The following is a 24,526-nucleotide window of genomic DNA, read 5'->3' as shown; positions in this document are numbered from 1 at the left end:
TTTTGCTTTGTTGTGTAGCTTCATAAATTTAATAGGTAGAAAGAGAAAAATTTTGAGATCTGACATGTATAAATATCTACCCCAACAAAACTTACATTTTTAAGTGTCTCCATTACCATATTTAATAATTGGCACAAAAAGTTTAAAAATAATTTGTCAAATTCATTGTTTTCCAAGATAGATGAAAACTGTGAAGCTACAAATAGTAAAATTCTCTAGGAGAAGGATAGATAGATTGTGTGGGAGGTAAGTCTGGTTCTATGTGATGAACATTTTGAAGTGAAGTTATAGGAATTCCTAGGGGAGCCCAGTTGTTTCCAATATAAAAACTTTTCTGAATTAGAAATTCATCAAAAAAGCATAAATTTGAAATGTCTTGTAACTTTTAGGGTAACCTTTTTCATTTTGAAAACTACATGAAAAACATTTATGAATGTTCCTTGACAATTTTTCAGATATTAATATCTTTTCAGTACATATCCCATAGAGTCCTCATTTGACCGTGGGTGGTATAAATTTAATCATAAAGACATAAATGACAAAAAAAACATTAAATTCAAAGAATAGCTCAATAGGTGAATTTATGAGGAAATCAAATATAACCAAAAGCTAGTTATTGTGTACTTATGTCTCAGTGTATGAAGCTTATCTTGGACATAAAAACATGACAATCAATTAGAATTTGTTCTTCCTTATGATTTAAGGACTTGAGATATATTATGAATGTGGTATCTTTTGATGCTATAGGTCATGGCCCAAAGCTTGTTTGCAGACCTTTTCCCACTGCTAATTAAAAAGTATATAGTTCAGTAAAGAGTTTATGGGTAATAAATTTGACATTAGATTTAAAATTTATTAAAAAACAAAAAACCATCATTGCTTCAATCTATTTGCAATAAATGAAAAGTAGATTAAAATTATCAGGTTCCATAGCTAGTAGATTTTGAAGTTTGAGAAGATTTTTGCAGTCTTTTAAATAAATATTTTGGTTGCGAGTTAATATTTGTTTTCAATCATAGGCCAATGAATATTTCAACTCTGTGGGAAAACCATGCCTTTATTTAACAGATAACAACAAAATTGTTTTAGAATGAAATAAATAAATTAATATATATATATATATATATATATATATATATATATATATATATATATATATATAATGATGGCATACAAAATCCAAAACAAACTCACTCAAGTCTTGGAAAGTGACCTACCTTAAGGTTTTGCACAAATTGTCTTGTACTGTCAACAATGGCAATGGGAAAACTGAACATAATTTGCTAGAAAAATTTATGAAGCACTACCACACGCGAATATGTTATCTGTCTTATTCTTCTACAACTTTCTATGAACCCGACCTTTCTGAGGTGAAATATCATCCTTGTTACTTGAGCAGTACATCAATTTTATAAATGTTGTCCAATTTTTAGAATGTAACGCATTAAAGAAAGTAGGAATTGACCAAAGGGAGGCAGTCATTCCACTTTCAAGAAGCCCTCATCATCATTGTGTGACCAACTCTATACGAGCCTCTGTGACTTCCTACGACCTGCTACCATCTCGTTCTTACATTGCTAGTTAACTTTAATGTATGCCAACCATGAAACTTAAAAATCTGACCATAATCTATTTTATCAACCTCATCCTAGTTTTTTCCTAACTGCCAATTCAAGTCATGGAATACAACATCCCAAAAGCATGCAAATTGTGTAGATTGTCTTTGTAAACGTTGTAAGGCTGTAAGAACTACAACGAACTATGCCTTGAGCACAAAAACGTTCTCTAAATATTTAAAGGTTTAAGTTTGCAAGTGTGTTAGATCTCAACGCTTTGCAAAAGAGACATAATTTCACAAAGAACAACTACCTAGAAAATACCTGCAGCGATGACATTACTAAAGATGTGAAGTTGTTTAATTCTGAGATTTGTAGCAACATCACAAGACTGCAATGGTGGGTGCAACAGTAGCACCAGGATGACTCTAGCCTTTATACATCATATCATAAATTAATGAATCAATTCATTCAGCTCCTCATCACTTCAACCTATATTTAACGAAATTTAGGGCGGTGGGAATAAAAGTTTGAATGTGTTCCAGCTACTAATTTAAATATTTTTACATTGATTTGATATTGTATTTTTCAAAGATTTGATTTCTGTTACTGGAAGATTTGATTTTGCAATTGTGGGCCTGAGACAATATATAGTAGCTATCGATAAATCAAATCCAAGATATTGCATTTACTACAAACATAAAAAATCTGATCTACCGCAGTTGAAAAGATTTTTTCAATGACCCCTGGAAGTTGTTTGGCGAAATTTCTAATTGTCTAAGCTTGTTTTCTACGCAGTTTATGGGACAAAAGAAGGGTATTACGATGTGAGACAAATTTGGACTGAAACCTCACGCTATATAGCCTATCGGCTAACTATCAGCTAAATATAATGAATTTTTTATTAGATTATTTTGATATATTAAAAATAAAATTTGTTTATATATTAAAAATGAAATGGGTCAATGAGTTTGACTCAAAAATTACATAGTTGAATCTTATTATATAATAAACTATTATTATTATTATTATTATTATTATTTATTAAATATTATTTTTTGTTATCATTTTTTAAAATATTTGAAACTAATAGATAATTTTTTTTTATGAGTCATAGCTGAAGCGATATTTTTTTAGCTTTTCCTTGGAGCTAAGAACCAGTCGAGTAGACTCGAACCCAAGACCTCCCATGTATATTTAATATTATTTATTAAATATTAATTTTTGTTGGCATCCCCCCCAAAATTTTATTTATATTATTATTAATTATTTTAATCACATTTTTTTTCCACTTCATTTTTCAATAAATGAAAGTTGTCTCAAATATGATGAAAAAAATTGTATTCATCGGTCCACAATATTTTAAATAAAAAATAATGTCATTTAACAAATAAGACTTTATATATAATAAAAAAGTGACATGAAAATAAGTTTACACTGTTAACTTTTTGTGGTCAAAATGAAATAGTTAAAAGATTTCATAATTTAGATTGCACTAATATTATTATTCACAATTATGTTTTTTTGATCGATATTATTATTCACAATTATTATTTAATAGGATGGTAGATGAATTATTTTTTATATTAAAAAAAAACATAGATGTCAACTCCAATGCTTAAATCTTGACTTTATCCCTACTCCAATGCTTGAAAGAAGACTGATTGCTTTCTCACTTGAATGTGAATGCTTGATTGCTTGATGTTGAATAGAATTTATGTGTGTGTGATCCAATTATATATCAAAATGAGAGGGATAGACCTCCTTTTATACCCGCCTATTGAAAAACAGCTTAATTTTCTGACATAGGATCTAGGTCCTCGCCAAAATGTTATGAATATTAAGGGGCCTCAAAGTAGGTCCTAATTGGGAGCATTGGGGTGATAGTGACCTGGTCTTGACCAATAAGGCACCAAGAAATGAGGGGGAATGAAGTGCAAAGTAAAAACAATGACAAGTTTGCATGATGTGAGCAAAATTGGGTCTTTGATTAGGCCTCGGGACAAAAACGCTAAAGTGAGGGCCCAAATGAGAATAAAATTGTAAAGAAGTACAATTTAGGATGCTACAGATGGATGTTTGAGAGTGATTTCTTATCTAGATAGGAGTTATAATGTAGATTCTAGGTTTTAGAGGGTCATATAAATTTTCAGACAAGTCAAATTTCAGTAATCAACATGCTCCTATTAGCATTCTTTGTCTCACTATCTTACTCTCTTTTTCTTCCCCAAACTCTAGATCTCTCTCTCTCCCTCTCTTGTCTCTCTTGAACCTTTCTCTCCCCTCTCTAGGTATATCCCACCCTCTCTACCTTTCAATCCTTCCTTATCGCCATCTCTATCCTTGACTCCCTCCCTCTCCATTCTCTTGATCACTAACTATCCCTTCCACCCTCTTTCTCCCCATATCTAGGTCTCTCCCTCCTTCCCTCTTTACCTCACCACCTCTCCTTCCCTATTTCATTACCCACCTCTCTCCCCCCCTCTAGGTCTTTCACCTATCTGTCCACTCTCTAGTTCTCTCCCTCCCTCTCCACCTTTCTCTCCCTCCTCCCTTAACCCTATCCATTTATGAAATCTCTTCTTCTCTTCTTTCTATCCCCTCACCTATCTACCTCCTCCTTCCCTAGGTCTCTCACTCCCACCATGTCTACCTTTCCATCCATCCAATTTTACTTTTGCCTTTGTTCTTTTATCTTTCCTCTTCTCCCTCCCTTCCCTCTCTAGATCTCTCCCTTCCTTTCTTCTCCTTTCCCTAACTATAGATCCCTCCCTTGCTATCTATTATTCTATCTCATTTGTTTAGGTCATCACCTCTCCATCCCACCCTCTCTCTCCCATCTCTAGGTTTCTCCCTCCCTTCCTCTCTACATATCTACCTCTATATATAGGTCTCATTACCCACCTCTCTCTATGCCCCTCTATCTATCTCACTCCTCTCTCACTATCAAGGTTTCTCACCTCTCTTTATCCCTCCAGGTCTCTCACCTATCTATATGTCCCCTCTATAGTTCTCTCACACCCCCTCCCCCCCTTCTCTCTCTCCCCCCTCTTAACCCTATCCCTTTCCTCCTCTTCTTTCTCTCCCCTAACCTCTTTGTCTCCTCCTTCCATAGGTCTCTCAATGCCTCCATATCTACCTCTACATCCATCCCCTCTTACTCCTCTTTTTTTTTTGTCTCTCCTCTTCTCCCTCTCTCTCATCTTTGGGTATATCCCTCCCTTCCTCCCCCCCTCTCTCTCTATCTGTATTATGTTATGGAGTCTAATCAGTCTCTAAGTGGGAGATTGTTGTTATATGGAGGCTAATCAGACTTGGAGGTTAAAATTTACTCCCTTCTATAGGCGCAGTTTGCCCCCAAATTATTTAATGGGGGTTTGGGGGTAGCGTCCCCAAGGTAGGTTCAAGGGGTGATGCCCCTTGCGGGGTTTAGAGACAACACCTCTGGTGTGCTCCCTATCGCGATACAGGGCGAGGTCGAGGGGCAGCACTCTGCATGCCCCAAACGACGTTTATTATTTTATAAAGGCATCGAGAGTTATTTTTCTATTGGCTGACACATTCTAAGCCCATTTTTGTAATCGACATAAGTCTTTATAAAATGGCTAAGGGTTTAGGGTTTTTTTGTAGAGAATTTATGTAGCATCTTGCAATGATATTGAGTTGCAAAGGATTGCTGGTTGTAATCAGTTCGATTTACTGGATAATAATATTGGACTCTTTGTTTGGTGGATGTAACCTGATTTTGGGTGAATCGCGTTAAAATTGTCTCCTCTCTATTATTATTTATGTGTTTTTCATTCCTCCATTTAATCATTATTTGCATATAATTGATATTTTATGCGTGCAATTTCTAACAATCTCCCCATCCATACATACCCCCATATCTATCTCCCACCCCCACTCTTTGTTATTCTCTCTTCCTCTCATATTCTCTCTCTATTGTCTAGGTGGTCACCTCTCTCTTCCTTCTCTATGTTTCTCCCTTCCTCTCCACCTATCTTTCTCTGCATCCATGTCTCGTTACCCACCTCTCTATCCTCCTCTAGTTGTCTCATTTATCTATCTATTTTTGAAATCTCTCCATCTTTTCTCTCTCTCCAGTATTACAACCTGTCATGTTGCATCCAATATTACAACCTAAATGAAGAGATTCAGTTTTATTTTCTTTAAACTTTGGCCATGCTGCATCCAATATTACAACTTAAATGAAGAGATTCAAAATTGAAGATTCATATGATATAACTTCATGTATTATGGAAATTAAAGAAATTTTTGTAGTCTTTGTGGCAAACTCTTAACATATTTTATTATTATTATTTTCCCTATATATCAATAGTCAATAGTAAATAATCAAATTTGTAGATTACCAGTTGAACATATGGTTTAAAAAATTAGTAATTCATGGAAGCAAGATCAATATGTTGAAGAAGTTTCATGGATTCATAATTTCAGTGATAATGCAACAAAAAATTGAGATTCATTAGTTTTGCAGTTAAGCTTTGCTTTCAATGTTACAAATGAATTGACTACCTTTTAATTGCTAGATGCTCTAAAATATACAAACCAATAAAATACTTGCAATAATTAATAATGTTGGCAATATCATTGCAGGCTGAAGAATTTGGTTGTCACAAGGACTCTCATTATGCCTCTGAGATCATTGCTGATGCTTTTGGAATCACTAGAAACAATGAACAACCAAAGTTGGGTTCACAACAAAGAAATAAAACAGAGAATGCTTCTGGAATCGTTAAGAAACAATAAACAACCGAATTTAATAATTACTTATATTGAAATCGCTTACACATACTCTTCCGTAGATTTTTTGAGATTTTAATTTAGTGTGCATCATACTTACTGAATGGTTGGATGCATTGCCTGAGTTGGCCTAGTGGTGGAGAACTTGTGCTCTTGAAAGAGAGGTCACAAGTTCAAATCCCACGAGGGGGTAAGGTATGTACACCTCATTTGTAGTGTAGTTAGGTACCTCCCGCAAGGAGTACGAGGTAGTCCTAGACCCATACATAAATGTGTAAAAATTATACAATGACCGTTACCCATGTAAGCCAATAAGAAAACATAAAATTAGAGTTATTTCAATTATAAAAATATGTACTGAAATCTAAACTATACAAGGAGTACGAGGTAGTCCTAGACCCATACATAAATGTGTAAAAATTATACAATGACCGTTACCCATGTAAGCCAATAGGAAAACATAAAATTAGAGTTATTTCAGTTATAAAAATGTGTACTAAAATCTAAACTATACAAGGAGTACGAGGTAGTCCTAGACCCATACATAAATGTGTAAAAATTATACAATGACTGTTACCCATGTGTAAGCCAATAGGAAAACATAAAATTAGAGTTATTTCAATTATAACAATACATGTACTAAAATCTAAACTATATAAGGAGTACGAGGTAGTCCTAAACCCATACATAAATGTGTAAAATTATACAATGACCATTACCCATGTAAGCCAATAGGAAAACATAAAATTAGAGTTATTTCAATTATAAAAATATGTACTAAAATCTGAACTATACAAGGAGTACAAGGTAGTCCTAGACCCATACATAAATGTGTAAAAATTATACAATGACCGTTACCCATGTAAGACAATAGGAAAACATAAAATTAGAGTTATTTCAATTATAAAAATGTGTACTAAAATCTAAACTATACAAATGCAAACAAATATTTTAAAATTCTCACCTATGATTGGTCAAATTTGAAAACAAATTGCATCAAACCAATGCAATAGTTACCTAATAAATAAATATTAATCATGCTAATAAATATTAATCATATTATAACTAAATTTTAATTATTAACCATATGAAATTAATTAATCTATGGTAAAGAGAAAGCTTTTTTAATTTTGATATCTCTGGACCTCCTCTACATAAATTTTATAGGCATGTTATGATATATTATGCATCATTATTTATGCACATGTAAATGCAAATAAATACATTTTCTGTTTTTCATAAAATGGCAATTGTAAACATTTTTTTTTTTTAATAAATGGGAATGGATTGAACATCATTAGAACGTGCACCACTGTTGGTGCTCTTTCCTCTACCAAAATCTTTAACCTTATGCAAAGTTTCAAACAGGCATTTATGAAGGTTACAATTGCTTCGGGAGAAGTTTCTTCAGTAATTGATGTGGAATAAATGAGCTATGAAAAATTAATTTTCCTGATAAATGTTCCATGTCCTGTATAAATTATATACCTAAACCATAGCCACCTATGAAAGATTAAAAATTTACAACACAAAGAAAAACAAAGTTGAAGAAGAAGAACACAATAATTTTCAGAACTGATAATATTGATATTAAAAAAACTTAGCTATTACAATAACAGTCTAAAGAGTTTTATAGATTATAGGAAATTGCCAATGATAAGAATAAAACAAAACATAAAGAAAAATAATCTAAACTAAAAATAACAGAAAACTAAAACAGTTTCCTTCACTGTGTATACAACAGTGATTACAAGGCAAAAACTTAAAAAATGGAAAAAAGAAAAACAAAAGACTGTTTTATGACAGTTCATCTCCAGCACATCATTCCATCTTCAATGGTGTCTTGGTCTTATCTTCAATCTCCCCCTGAATGATGAATGGAGGAGAGTCCCAACTGATTGCGGAAAGCCGCAAAAGTCACCACGGGAAGAGCTTTGGTGAAGATATTAGCAACTTGTTCAGATGAAGGACAAAACTGCAACTCCACTTGTCCATCTTGAACCAAGTCACGAATGTAATGATGACGGATCTCTATGTGTTTTGTTCTGGCATGAAACACTGGATTCTTTGTCATGGCAATAGTGCTATTATTATCACAATAGATGGTGATTGGATGCTCAAGAACAAAATATAGATCTATCAATATCATTCTTATCCATACCGCTTGAGAACTTGTCGATGAAGCTGCCATGTATTCTGCTTCTGCTGAAGAAAGAGCTAGTGTTGCCTGTTTCTTACTACTCCAAGATACAACTCCAGAGCCAAATGAAAAAACATAACCAAATTTAGAATTCCTATCATCCACTGAATTGGCCCAATCTAAATCTGTGTAACCAGCTAGTTCAAACTTGTCAGTGGGAGAATACTGAATGCCGAAATTCTATGTACCACTCACATACTTCAAAATTCTTTTAGCAGCCCGCCAATGTGACTCATGTGGATCCTGCATGAACCGAGAGACGAGGCTCATAACATACATAATATCAGGCCTACTGGTTGCAAGGTACATGAGGCTACCAACCAAACTCCTATACCGAGTTGCATCAACCTTGGGACTAGCATCTTCCTTGGTTAGTTTTTCACCAAGGGCTACGGGGGTTGTGAATGCTTTGCATGCCACCATGTTAAAATTATTCAATAAATCAGTTATATACTTGGATTGAGAAATAAATATACCTTATGATGTTTGTTGTACTTCCAGACCAAGAAAATAGCGCATAAGTCCCAGATCTGACATTTCAAACTCTTGTTTCATATCTGCTTGAAACTTCTCCATGAGAGCTTTGCTATTACCTGTATAAATCAAACCATCAACATATAGGCAAACTATGCGAATTTAATTACCAATACGTTGGACATACAAGGTAGGCTCTGAGTGGCTTCTATTGAATCCTTTCTTCATGAAATAGTTGTCAATTCTAGAATACCAAGCACGAGGAGCTTGCTTCAACACATAAAGAGCTTTCTTCAACTTGTAGACTAAGTGTTTTTTTTTTGGAACTTCATAACCCATAGGTTGTTCTACATAAACTTCTTCATCTATGTAACCATTAAGGAATGTTGATTTCACATCCATCTAAAATATTGGCCACTTGTATTGTGCTGCAATAGCCAATATAATCTTGACTATATCAAGTCGAGCCATAGGAGCAAAAGTTTTTGCATAATCCACTCCAGAAGTTTATGCGAACCCTTTGGCAACTAGTCTTGCTTTATGGCGTTCTACTGAACCATCTACATGATACTTTACTTTGTAAATCCATTTCACACCAATCACCTGCTTACCTTTGGGAAGTAGAACTAATTCCCAAGTATTATTCTTATGAATGGAATTCATTTCATCATTCATAGCATTAACCCATACAGGTTCTTTCACTGCTTCTTCATACACAGAGGGTTCGGCTTTAATTGTACTAAACAAAGCAAAAATGGCAACTGGATTTATATTGGTACTCCTCTAATAAACATCAACTAAACTTCGTACTTTTGGTGGAACGGATGCTGGAGCTGATGGTGGAGGTGAATCTTCACCTGAGTTTGTGCTGCTTGAAGAACTAGGTGAGCTTGGACGACTGGAACTGGAGCTAGAACTTCCACTTGAGCTTGTGGGAAGAGGAGGAGGAACACTGTTATCTTACATGTTTAAGATTATTGATGGATTTTTCTCCACATCATCTTTCCACTGCCATACTCCCCCTTCATCAAAAATCACATCCTGGCTAACTATCCATTGCTTTGTCTCGGGATTATAGAATCTGTAGCCTTTATTTGCAGTAGAGTAGCCCACAAAGATACTAAGTTGGGATTTGGCATCCAACTTCTTCCACTTTTGAACTGGAATATGCACATATGCCAAACATCCAAAGATGCGAAGATGAGCCACTGAAGGCTTGTGACCACTCCAGGCTTCCTTTGGAGTCAGATTTTGAATTGCTTTTGTGGAACTACGATTGAGAATAAACACTGTAGTGGCAACTACTTTTCCCCAAAAACTATTTGGAAGATTTTTTGTCTGCAACATGCTTAGTGCCATTTCCATAATGGTATGGTTCTTTCTTTTAGCAATACCATTTTGTTGAGGTGTATATGCGGCAGTAAGCTATCTCTAGATGTCATTCTTAGCATAAAAATTAGCACTTATTAGAAGTAAACTCCCCCCCTCTATCTGTTTTGAGTATCTTGATAGGATACCCGCTTTGTTTTTCAGCTAGTGCTTTAAAATTCTTGAAGCATGCAAAGGCTTCAAATTTTTGCTTCAAAAAATAAACCCAAGTGTGGCGAGAGTAATAATCAATGAATGTCAAAAAATAAAGGTTCTTACCCAATGATGACTCTTGCATATCACCACAAATGTCAGCATGCACAAGCTCTAGAGGAGATTTGGCTCTCCAAGATTTTCCCACCAGAAAACTGTCTCGGTGATGCTTGCCAAGGGCACACCCTGAACAAACTTCTTCTTTTGCTTTGATTGGGGGAAGAACTCGCACCATATTTTTCTTATTCAACAAAGTTAGCCCTTGAAAATTCAGATGATCATATTGTTGATGCCATAACCATGAATCATCTATGGTTGATTTTAGTGCATGCAACTTACTAGAAACCAATTTGAGAGGAAACAATCTATTCTCTATCATATAAGTCTTTGCTACAAGATGATGATTATTAGATTTATCAAAAAATTTGTAGCAGCTATCTTCAAATACAACTTTATAGCTCTTTTCTAGAAGTTGTCCTATACTCAAAAGACTATGTTGTAATTCTGGCACAAAGAAAGTATTATGGATATTTGTAGTGTCTCCTTGCTTAGTCTTGACTGCAATGGTACCTTTTCCCATTACATCAACCTCCATAATCATCTCCAAATTTAACTTTACTCCTCATTGAATCATCTAATTTGACAAAGAAATCAGATTTTGCTGTCATGTGATTTGAACAACCCCTATCCAAGAACCAAACATCCTCTTGGGGTTCTTTTGCCAAATTGCATGCAAAGAATATAGAATTCTTCGCATCAGAAGATTCTTCTGCATAACTAGCTCTTGACTTATCCAAGTCAGATTTCTTCTTCCTGCACTCAAATTCATAGTGCCCATATCTTTCACAATATCTGCACTGAATACTCCTTCTATCCACAAAACTTTTTCCTCTTCCTCTTCCTCTACCTCTTCCTCTGTTATTTCCAGAAGATTCGCCTTGAAATTTAGCAATATGAGAGGGAGGAGATTTGGATTTTTCCTTAATATTCATAGAAGACTGGAAAGCTTGAACAAAACTTTCCATAGAATGTTGCATACGCTCTTCATAAGACTACAAAGAACCAATTAATTATGCAACTTTGAAAGTAGTTAGATCTTTACTTTCTTCAATAGCAATTACTACTGGATCAAAATTAAGAGGAAGAGACCTCAAAAAAATTTCTACAATTTTCTGATCTGATATGGTTTCACCTTGAGTCCTAAGTTGATTCACAATACCTTGAGTCCTTGTAATAAATTCACGAATAGACTCAGATTCTTTCATCCTCAAATTTTCAAATTCTCTTCGAAAAGTTTGAATTCTTACCAATTTGATTTTATCTGTACCTTGGTATGCAGTTTGTAGAGCCTCCCATACATCCTTAGATTTTGTCAGACTGGCAATTCGAGGAAAAATTGAGACATCCAAGGCAGATTGAATGGTGAAAAGAGCTTTGTTATCCTTCTTTCTATCTTCTTTCAGCTGATTTTTCTGTTGTGGTGTCCACGTATTGAATGTATTCTGATCAACAGGTTCTGTGTATCCACCTTGCACAAATTCCCAGAGATCTTAGGATAAAAGTAGGGTCTTCATCTTGATACTCCAATAGTCATAGTTTTCTCCAGTAAATAATGGAAGCTGAAATGCTAAATCTTTTCCATTAGCCATCCGGAAATAACTATTGTTCTAACCTGCAACCTGCACAATCAAAACTTTTGCACCCTGCTCTTATACCAAATGAAAGATTAAAAATTTACAACATTGAGAAAAACAAAGCTGAAAAAGAAGAACACGATAATTTTCAGAACTGATAATATTGATATTAAAAACACTTAGCCTCATGTTGTTGCTTAGCTTATTTTGGCTAGCAGCAGTTGCTCAACTTTTTAAGGAGCAATTTGTGGAGCAAGTGGCCCCATGGATAGTCAAATGACTACTTATTTTTATGCAATCTTTTTAAATTATTTTGTAAATGAAATTATCGATGATATTTTTTACAAATAAAATTCATAGACAAAATTTTAGGCAAGTAAATAGGAGAGCAAAAAAATATGGTGAAGCCATGTGTCTTTTTTTTCAATAAGCGCAGCCACTGCTTATTTCAAGCCCCCCCTTTTTTTCAAAGCTTATTCTCATTTTTTAAGCAGCTGCCGTTCCACTAAAATAGCGAAATATTCCAATTTATGATTTTTCCTTAATTAGAATTTTACATGGAAACACTCTGCTTAAATTTAAGCAGAAAATGCTCATAAACAACCGCATGGGAACATAGGTTACAATAACAGTCTAAAGAGTTTTATAGATTACAGGAAATTGCCAATAATAAGATTAAAACAAAACATAAAGCAAAAAAATCTAAACTAAAAATAACAGAAAACTAAGACATTTTCCTTCCGTGCCTATACAGCAGTGATTACAAGTCAAAAACTTAAAAAACAAAAAAACAAAACAAAAAGACTGTTTTATGACAGCTCATCTCCAGCGCATCATTCTATCTTCAACGGTGTCTTGGTCTTATCTTCAACCTACACCCTGCTCCTAGTTTACATTAGCTGATGATATTTTAGAAATTGCTTATTTTAATGGAGGCGTGACAGCTTTTAAGAGATGAAAACATAATGTTATGGTAGATATGATGTTATCAGGTGTAGGGCGTATAGCCGTTTCCATTCTTACAAAGTCTCAAATTTCATGTCATCCACATGGCTTGTACGTCATTGAAGTTGACTGGTTTGCCTGCAATCAATTTCTACATTTAATGTTGATACATGGTTTACTTGGGCATGAAGTTACCTTCTTTTTTCTTGGTCCCCAAGGATTACAGGAGACTTGTCGGTCAAGTAATATTCCTCTGATCTGGTTATAAATTAGGAGGACTTCTCTTCAATTGACAATTTGACACACACAATCTATCCTCTCTGCATCGGTTCAAAAAGAGGAGTCTTGATTTGTGTTTGATCGTAGAAGGTTGAAAGATGGGAGGAGGCAGTCCTAGCCCGAGTCCAAGTCCAGTTGGAAGCCCACGTGGACACAACAATGAAGGGGATCTTACAAACGCTTTCAACAACTGTAGAATCCAACCTTCAGACCCTGGTTCTAGTGCCGCCGCTGCTGCTGCTGTAATGCCCACTATTTTTGGTGGGTATCCCCCTTTTTCTGGCTTTCGATCTCCTTATCTCAAGCACAAATTGAAGTGCCATTTCAAAATCAAGCACAGGCATCATGGGCCTCCCAAAATCAAGCACAGACACCATGAGCATATCAAAATCAAACACAGACATCATAAGCACAAGCATGGAGGAGAGAAAGAAATGCACAGGTTCCCCCATTGCCATCATATGAATACTGAAGCACCCCTTGGATGCAGAGTCCTTCATCAAGGGCCTCATCATCATGGTCCTCGTCCTCATCCTCCTGGTCATCCTCCTCATCACCATATGAGGGAGAGGCACCATGGACACTGCTGCTCACATGGTTATCATCACTTTTTCACTGACCCAATGGGTGGCCCTGGACCTGGACCGGTGCCTGTGCCTGTGCCTGTGCCTCCCCCTCATAATTAAGGTGCTGCTCTTACTACACTGTATATTATATGAAATGGGTCTGCTTATCAGCAGCTTAAAATAACTGGGCGCAAGGTTGGTCTGCATAACCAACTGCTTGCTTATTATATACATAGTAGCAACTATGATGTTTGCCTTTGGGCTGCACTGATTTTATATTATGGGATGCTCTATATGAAGATACTACCTGATTACAGGTATTTTTTTGTCATTACAGCTCTATTTGGTATTTTTATCTGTGGGCATATTTCAATTCATTTATTTGCTGTTCTGTCATGCTTAAAAAGTGATGCTAACATGCACTACTTCAATAAAAATCTGTTCTCTTGAAGGCAGAGAGCAAAAACAATTTCAGTTTTGTTTGTCAACGAGATCATGAGATATTTTAGTTTAATTATTTGTACTCTCATTGAATATTGTAATCTTTAGAGAAACTTATGGATCAAACGAAACCTGAAAAAGGTGAAAATATGGCAAGAGCGAGGGTAATGAAGTCCCAAAAAAGCAGGGGATAAATGAAAAAAACATTTTATTGAAATTCTTGGGGTAAAAAAATACCTAAACAATACCTGCAAGACAGATTGGTCCCTTGGTGAAATTGTGAAGTGAGTTGTGGGAAAGAAATGTCTGTTTCAAATGTAATCAGCAATTTGTTGTTTGTTTTGGGCAGTAATAGAGCATATAGCAGGTTAAACTTAATTTGCAGGTAGGCTCAAATTTGTAACATTCAGAGACCTTCATAATAATGTTCTGTCTTTAAGTTCAGATGTGAATAAAATACAGATCAGCAAATTTTTTCCTGTCTGTACATGTGCTAAAATGAGCAATTCAATGTTCAAGTAAACAGTTATCTAAATCTGCTGTTTACAATACACAGTTAACAGAACACCTGAATGAAGTTGTGTTAATATGGGATATTATGTAGATAATAGCAATTATGATGTTTCCCTTTGGAGTTTGGACTGCACTGATTTCACGTTATGAGATGCGTTATATATAGATATAATCCGATTACCGATATTTTTTTTCATTTGTGAATTATTTTTAGTTTGTTTGATGTTATTTTTAAATTAGATTGTGTAAATCATATTATTAATTTTTAATTAATGTTTCACATTAAATTTCGTAATTCATCATCAAAATGAAAAAAACAGAAAAAATATTTTTATCTTTAGATATTCTCTCACACTTAAAAAAAATGGGGCTAACATACTTCAATGAAAATGTGTTTTTAAGGCGGAGAAAGCACACACAATTTCAGCTTTATTTGCCACAGATTTAATTGACGATATTTTAGTTTAATCATTTATATTCTTCTTATTTCCTTTTGAACCGCAGACAGACGTTAAATATTTGTATTATCCAAACAAGCACTAAATTAAGGCTCTGCTTAAAGATTTACCCAAAGCTGATAATGTTTAAAATTTGGTAATCATAAGAGAGGAAAAAGTACCCAAAAAAAATAAAGAAACGGGATAAATGGAAAAGGCATATTAGTGAAAAAAATAAAAATCTTGGGGTAAACAGTCTCTGAGAGGCCGGTCATTTGAGGAAATTGTATAGTGAGTTTTGGGAAAAAATTGTATGTTTCAAATGTAATCAGTAGGAAAAGAGTATAGGGAAAGGATTCAGTTGTTGAGTTCATTTCATTGGTCGTGAGAGTATTTGTTTGATTTAATGCTTACATTTGTTGATTTAATGCCTAATATTTTTTACAATATTGCATCAATAATTGTGACTTTAAAGTTGTTATTGTAATGATGATTACCCATAATTGAATTACATGCATCCAGAAGCACTAAAAAACAACGAATCATGTGATGCCACATCAGGTGCACGTCTTGGTCTCATTTTTTATTTTGGCGCTGTTTTGAACACCTTGACAAAAAGAGTGTTGATGTGGCCCTGTAACCGTAGCTATAAGCAGGAGACTTGCCAAGTAAGCTCCTTGCCAAGTAAGCTGCTGTAACAAATTGAGAGTGATTTGAAATTTTCATGTAGCATGAAGTTGGGGTGCTCAACCACTGGATCCTCTCCCCTAAAGCAGATAAACTTTAATAACAAGTACACTCAAATGTTTATACACTATGAGCTATTCGCTACTTACAATCAACCGTTAACACGGAACTAAATTGTGAACACATATTTTTGAACCATGCAAGGTAGATTTTATTGGCAAAACTAACCCATCAAATTCCAAAATGAAAAAATGTTATTGTTACTCATAGATGTAAATTTTATTTATATTCTCATTAATTATTAATTTTTTTAATGACAATCTCTCAATAAAATTAATCCATCGAATTCTAAAACAAAAAAATGCAATAGTTTACTAATAGATGATGTAAATTTTATTTATATTCTTATTAATTATTTATATTCATATTTTTCAAATTCATTTTTTCAATAAATTAAAATGGTCTCAAAAATGATTAAAAAATTATATTCATTGGTCCACGATCCTTTAAATAAAAAAAACAATATCATTTATCAAATAGAACAACAAATGTAAAAAAAAAGTGACATACAAATAAGTTTGTGTATGAGCTTGAATTTCATCTTCAGAATGTTACTTGTAATAAGTTAGTTTCACAAAATACAAATGGAAATGCATACAGGAAATCCAAATTCAACCAAAGAAACTACATGAAATACATATTGCAATAAAACATTATTTTACTTTCATGATTTATGTTTCATTGTGTCCTAACTCCATTGTTCCTAGTTGCAGATGGTGTGCTCTCAGACAATGCACTGATGGCTTCCAAGATGACATATGAAGAATGGACTGATAACTTGTAGTTAACTGGTGCTATGATATGCAAATGCTACATGATTATACTAAAATGATTATGTTAAAATGCTATATGATAATTGCTATTGCTATTTGCTATTTGCTATTTGCTTAAAAAACTCACAGATGCATATGATCAATTTGAAGACTAATTTGAAGACTAACTCTCTCTCAACTAAAGCTCTTCATTTTATAGACTTTGAGAGGATTAGATGATGTGGCTCAGATCAACGATCTTGATCAAATCTGCAGATTTGGATGGCTGTGAACAAAGGTGAAGGTTGAGAGAAAGGGGGAAGGAGAAGACAAGTGTCACTCATCTCACCTTGACTGGGTTGCTGACAGAGAGAATCTAGGGATGGTTGAAGGAAATTTAGGCATGAGAGGACAAGTGGACTCAAGTCCTTCCTAAGATGTAGGGGGTGTTGGAGAAAATATAGGAAATGGTTATGAAATATGTGTACATACACAATATTCATTGAATTTTGGAAGTTGGAGAAAAATAATGAATTAATATTTAAGAAATATTAATTTCCTTAGCTACATGATGGATGAGCTAGCAAAGGGAAGATGAAGTGGAGATGCTTGGATTTTATATGTTTTTTATTGATTTTCTCAAGATTGTATATCTCAAGCATAGAATTTTTTGAGATGGATAGAATTGATAGGTTCATCAAACCAATCACCTTCAGAGGTAGATAACTTGTATGCTCTTGATCCATATGTTGCTACTATGACAAAAGGTCCTAGCCAATTTGGTTCAAATTTTCCCTTCTTTTCTCGGTCTTACTGATTTCTTGGATTCTCCCTTAGAACTATATCTCCAATCTGGAAAATACGTTGCTTGACTTTGTGGTTATAGCTTCTTTCCATTATTTGTTGGTATACTTTCAAATGTTATGTTGCATTTTGGCGACGTTCCTGAATCAGTTCTAGTTCCTGGAGTCGAGAGACTCGTTCTTCTTCTTTTGGTATAAGACCGTACAAGGATACTCATAGAGAAGGTATCTCTACTTCTATAGGTAATATAGCTTCTGATCCATAGACCAAACAATATAGAGTTGCCCCTATTGGAGTACGGATGCTAGTTCGGTATGCCCAAAGAGTAGGATTTAGCTGAATGTGTTAGTCTTTTCCAGCTTCATTGACTGTTTTCTTCAAGATTTTCAAGATAGTTTTGTTTGATGCCTCTGCTTGACCATTACCCTGTGGATAATATGGAGTAGAGAACCTATGTTGGATATGAAACTGTTCACATAGCTCTTTTACATCTTGATTTTTGAATGGTCTTCCATTATCAGTGATAATGGTCATAGGAACTCCATAGCGACAGATTATATAATTCAAGATGAATGATGATATTTGTTTTCATGTCACTGTTGTTAAAGGCACTGCTTCAATCCACTTAGTAAAATATTCAATAGCAATCATAATAAACTTATGTTCGTTAGAAGATGAGGGATCTATCTTTCCTACCAAATCAAGGCCCCACTGTGAAAATGGTCATGATCTTGTCATAGGATATAACTCGTGTTGGTGCATGAATTAGATTTCCATGGATCTGACATTGTTTGCATTTTCTAGCATAGGTGAATGAATCTCTTTCCATAGTAGGCCAAAAGTAACCCATATGAATAAGTTTCTTAGACATTGTTAAACCACTTGAGTGTGTACCACAAATACCCGCATAAATGTCATTAAGAACTCTCTCAGATTCATTTTTTTCAAGACATCTCAACAATGTACCATCTAGACCATGCCTATATAAGATATCAACAATAATAGTATAGTGAGAGGACTGACGGATAAAGTTTCTTCGTTCATTATGAGATAATTCAAGAGGAAGGATATGATCTTTCAAATATTGGTAGGTTTGACCGTATAATGATTGTCTGGTTCCTGATATATGGCAAATTCGATAGGTAAGTTGGGATTGGATGGTAGGGGTTAAGATATCTTCCATGAAAAATTCGTAACGTTGTTGATTCTCTTTATTTTGCAAGAGAAATGCTATTGTAGCCATTGCATCTACTGCTTTATTCTCATTTTTGGGAATCTGGGTGAATGTGATTTCTTTAAAGTGTCATTTAAACTCCTCCATTAGTTGTTTGTATGGCATAAGCTTATCATCCTTTGTTTGATATTCATCATTTATTTGATTAATGACAAGTTGTGAATCATGATAGACATGTAGTTCTTTGACATTCCATTCAATGGTCATTTTGAGCCCTATAGCCAATGCTTCATACTCTGCAGTATTATTGGTGCATGGAAATCACAGTCTATATGATTTCGGAATTGTGTGTCCTTGAGGTGTGATGAAAAATATTCCTGCACTTGATCCATATTGAGTATAAGAACCATCAAAGTACAATTCCCAAAAGTTTGTACTTACTGTCAAGATATCTACATCATGAAATTCGATATGCAAAGGCATGTTATTTTGTAAAGGTGCATCAGCCAATTGATCAGCGATGACTTGTCCCTTGATAGCTTTCCGGTCAACATATTCTATGTCAAATTCACTCAGTATCATAACCCACTTGGCTAGTCTCCCTGTCAATGTTGACTTGCTCAACAAATATTTGAGAGGATCTATCATTGCTATTAGTTTCACAGAATGAATCAACATATAATGTCGTAGTTTTTTAGTGGAAAATACAACTGCTAGACATATCCTTTCAATTGATGAATAATTTAACTCATAGCCAACAAGTGTTCTGCTGATATAATAAACTGTTCTTTCTTTTCCTTCATCATCATGTTGAGCTAGGAGAGCGCCTAATGATACACTTGTTGCTGAGACATAGAGTAACAATGGTTTCCCTTTGGTTGGTGATATCAGTACTGGAGGACTAATAAGATATTCTTTTATTTGCAAGAAAGTTTCTTCACATTTTAAATCCCATTTGAATGGAACATTTTTATGTAGAAGATGGGTAAATGGAAGACATCTATCGGTCAATTGAGAAACAAATCTCTTGATTGATTGCAACCTTCCTTGTAAAGATCGCAATTGACTTATGTTCTTAGGTGACTCCATCTCCATGATAGTTTTAACTTTTCCAGGATCTACTTCAATACCATGAGCTAATATAATGTACCCAAGGAGCTTTCCAGAGGTTACTCCAAAAGCACATTTCTTTGGATTTAATCTCAATTGATATCTTTCTAGCCTATCAAAAATCTTGCTTAAAATGTTCAAATGTTCTTTTCTTGTGTGAGATTTTGCAAGTATGTCAACGGCATAATTTTCCATAAATGTATGCATCATACCATGGAAAATTGTCGTCATAGCCCTTTGATAAGTTGCTCCTGCACTCTTAAGCCCAAATGGCATAACATTCTAGCAATACGTCCCCCACGCATAGGTGAAAGTTGTCTTCTCTTGATCTTCAGGTGTGATTCTTATTTGATTCTATCCTGAGAAACCATCCATTAATGAAAACATCTCGTGTCCTGTTGATAAGTCTAATATGATATCAATGTTTGGTAGCAGGAAATCATCTTTTGGACATGCTTTATTCAGATCTCTGAAATCTGTACAAACTCGTATGCTCTTATCTGGCTTGGATACCAGTACAATACTTGAGACCCATTCTGGATAAGCAATTGGTCTTATGAAACCCACTTCTAATAGTTTCTTGAGCTCGGTTTTGACAAGGAGAGCAATATGCAGATGCATCTTTCTTAGCTTCTGCTTAATAGGTTTTTCTTTTAAATCCACATTAAGATGATGCATGATAAGATCTTGGTTAAGTCCTGGCACATCTGCATAAGACCAAGCAAAATTTATTTGTCTTTTCTTAAAGAATTCCATGTATTCTTTCTTCTCTCTTCCTGATAATGAGCTAGCAAAATGAAGTATTTTAGGATCTTTTGATGTATCAATGTTTACTGCTTCTATTGGTTCTATCAGGATAGCAGATCTTTCTTGAAAATATGCAGGAAGAATGTCAAAATTTCCATCTTCTGGCGCCTCAAGGATTTTTTCACCATCAGATACGTCTTTTGTTTTCTCTTTTGATTGATCTAATGTTGCCATGAAATGGTTTTCAACAACGGGTCTCTTTCCTTGTTTTATTTCACTTTTACGACTGGAAAGTTTGGCATTTTACTGACTACGAGAAACATCACTTGTTGCTACAATGGAAGATATCTTAGGATGGATGGGTTCAACAATGTTAAGGTACACGGCTAAGTCATGATCATTGGAAAAGACATTCAGATTGGGGTTGTCTAAATTATCCCAATCAATTAGTTCAGGATGCAAAAGGGGTAAATCATAATCACTGTCATCATTAGGTGTTTCAATGTTCATGACATAATGATCATAACTTGGCGTAGAATAGGTACTGTCATAGATTAAATATATTTGAGAATTTTCTTTCTCAAGCGTTTCTGAATTAGTCTTAACAAAATTTGTATTAGCATTTTGTAGTTCACACTCAAGTGGTTCTTCAACTGATGTTTGTCCCTTAAACAAATGGATTATATCCACACACACATCTTTAATACTGCAAATCCCTTCTTGATTGACCTCATTTGCATTTAGAGGTTGAAATATTTGTGCATATGGTAAAGTGGATTCTTTTAATAGATTTTGTCTCCTTTCAAACTTAACTTCTTATGGACTTATAGTTAGTCCAACTTGACTATCTCTTAGTTCTTCTATGGTTCTTCCATATTTGATCCGTGTTTGCGCTTCTTGTGCCATTGCTTCTCTATCTTTGTCATTCCCTTTTCTTTTTGCATACGCCTCTTTTCTCTGAATTATGAGTTTCTCTTGTCTTCTTTCTAACTTCATCTTTTGTTCTACAATAGACAAGTCTTCTTTCGTGATAGCCGCTTGATCTTCATTGTGTTCCTTACTTGATGTAGTGGATAAGGCATCTGGACTCCATTCATATTCATTGGAATCTGTCTCTGAATCCTTATCTAAGATTACTCCACTATACCATACTGGAATGTCGTATGGTGCAAAAAGTTCTCTGATTTTTGTCATCTCTATTTTTACTGCTTCTGGAATATCTTGTTCAGATTTTGCCTTTGTTTGTATTTTCAGAACTTGTTGACAATATTTTTCTTCACCTTGGATGATAATCTCGTCCTCTTTCTTTTCATGTTCTTCTTGCTTCTTTTGTTTATTGGTTACTGTTTCGGCCGCTTGATGTAGCTTTTCTTGCCAATTTTCTTCTTTAGAAACTGATTTCTTTCTCTATTTTTTCTATTGATGATTATATTTCTTGTGATTAGACTTTAGATATCCCAACCTAGATTTATCTTCTGTGGATTGTGAGTGCGGACAAATAGGTTCTGAAATACCTTGATGTTGCTTACCAATTGGTCATTTTCCTTCATATCCCATCTTTTGCATGATTTCATATCCTTTGCCATATTGTTTTATGGGAATATTAACTTCTGTCGCTGTTGCTATAGTTTTATCTGCGTCCTTGTAGAACCAACCGAGAATGTCTTTGTCTTCATTTTCTTCTTCAAGAGTTTTAGCACTAACAAATGTTCCTTTAAACATATGTTTTTATCTTTCTGATGGCTTTGATTGAATATCTGTAGGCTTTCCATATGACTTAGGGGAAAGTGGAAAATTTTGCAAAGAATACTTTCCCATTCCTTCATCATTTAACTTGAGCTTTTCTTCAAAATTTTCCCATAACTTTGCTTGAATTTCTTTGGTAGGATATACTGATTCTCTGTTATGTGGAACTCTTGTATCTTGTGTTGGCTTCAAATTATTGCAATATTGACTTGAATCTGCAATTATAGTTATTTATTTTCCTTCATGAGGAAATTTCACATATTGATGATATGTAGAAGGAACTGCTTGCATCTTGTGGATTCATGGCCTTCCTAGAAGAATGTTGTAAGAGAGGTTCAAATCTAAAACCTGACACAATGTATCCTTTTCCACAAGTCCTATCCTTATTGGTAGCACAATAGTTCCTTTAGAAGAGCATTCTACTTCATCATAAGCCTTGATGGTTATTTTCCTTTTCGGGTCTACTACATTCTCTAAATATCCCAAAGCTTTTATCAAACTTAATGCACAAATGTTTAAGCCAACTCCTCCATCTATGAGCACACGTTTGACACGAGTTTTATTTATGGAGACTTCAACATGTAAAGGAGAATTGTGAGGATGTTGTAAGGATGCATCATCATTTTCAAAAAAAGATAAGCAATGAGGAGCTATAAGGTTTCCTACCATGTTTTGGAACTGATCTACATCCAAATCTTTTGAAACTGTTGTTTCCACTAAAGCTTTCTCCAAAATTGATATTTGAGCGGGTATTCATTGTAATTGCTCCACTAAATTATATTGTTGTGGATTAGGTGTTGGGTCTTTTGCTATACCTAGAAAGGTAACCTTTGCTTTGCTTCTCGTGATAACATTTATTGGTTCTGAAGATGAATTTTCGTTAACAATGGTCACATTTACCACATCATCGTATGTATAAGTGTAATTCACCTTGGTTTTTCCTTTGTCATCTTTTAATTGGGACAATTCACCTTTGTCATAATTCGGAGGTGGAGTTTTGAAAGCCAAGTGTGATTCGTTTGTCTTATGGCTATCCACTGTGATGGTTCTATTATCGATTGGATCTTGGATATGGTGTTTCAATCTCTGACAATCATTTGTTAGGTGTCCTTTATTCCGATGGTAATTGCAAAAATGATTGTCATTCCACCAATTGGGCTTTACTGGTGGTTCATAACTTCTTGCTTCTGGCAAAACAATCAATTTGTTAGCAAGAAAAGTTTTTAGAGCTGATTCCAAAGATTCTCCAATGTTTGTGAATTTCCTCTGCGGATTGGAGAAAAAGGACTTGGCTTTATTGTTTTCTGGATTGTTATTGCTTGGGATTTGACTTGATAGATTGAAAATTGGTGGTTGTTGTTTTATAGTACTATTATCGCCATTCCCTTTATTGCTAACATTCCTATTCTTTGACCAGAATTTTGGTTTGTCATTGTTGTTGTTGTTGTATGAATTATTGTAAAGTTTTAGTTCTCCTTTCTTCACCATTGTGTTCTCTATTTTTAGACCATTCTCAATCATTTTGGCAAAAGAGGGAGGACATTGCATCCTTAGTCGATAACTCATTTCATTGATAAGATTATCAATGAATATGTCCATTTTTTCTTGATCGGGTACATCTCTGGGATACCTATTAAACATGTGTTTCCATCGTTGTAAGAAAATCATAAAGGATTCACCATTCTTTTGTTAAACATTGCAAAGATCCAACATTTTTATTTCATTCCTTATATTGTAGGAGTATTGTGAAATAAACCTATTCACAAGTTCTTCAAAAGATTTGATTCCAGATGGTAATCTTGAAAACCATTCCATTGATTGTCCATTTAAACTCCTAGGAAAAAGATGCATAAGGTAAGTTTCATCATGAGCAAACTCCATGCTCATAGTACAAAACTCCCTAATGTGATCTTGAGGATCAGATTTTCCATCGTATTTGTCATATTTAGGAATCTCGCAATGTTGCGGAAATAGTATCATATTCATATTTTTATCAAAAGGATATGGGCATATATCTTCTAATGAATATTTCTTGGAGCTTGTCCCATTTTGCATGTCT

The 24,526-nt window shown here is 34.5% G+C and overlaps 1 protein-coding gene across 1 annotated transcript; it reads left to right on the top strand.

Annotated features, from left to right (window-relative positions):
• Positions 1-13,416: 13,416 nt before the first annotated feature.
• LOC131078573 (uncharacterized) lies at positions 13,417-14,327 on the top strand. The gene has a single exon (XM_058016308.2). The coding sequence runs from the start codon at positions 13,529-13,531 to the stop codon at positions 14,114-14,116; it is 588 nt and encodes a 195-aa protein (XP_057872291.1). The 5' UTR covers positions 13,417-13,528; the 3' UTR covers positions 14,117-14,327.
• The last annotated feature ends 10,199 nt before the right edge of the window (positions 14,328-24,526 follow it).

The sequence above is a fragment of the Cryptomeria japonica genome, chromosome 3, assembly GCF_030272615.1.
Source record: "Cryptomeria japonica chromosome 3, Sugi_1.0, whole genome shotgun sequence".
Lineage (NCBI taxonomy): Eukaryota > Viridiplantae > Streptophyta > Pinopsida > Cupressales > Cupressaceae > Cryptomeria > Cryptomeria japonica.
The sequence above is the reverse complement of the archived record's forward strand: the minus strand, read 5'-3'. Positions and strand labels throughout refer to the sequence as shown.

Bases quoted from the DNA above. Each gene is read 5' to 3' on its own strand.
- LOC131078573 (XM_058016308.2), top strand. From the start codon at position 13,529: ATGGGAGGAGGCAGTCCTAGCCCGAGTCCAAGTCCAGTTGGAAGCCCA.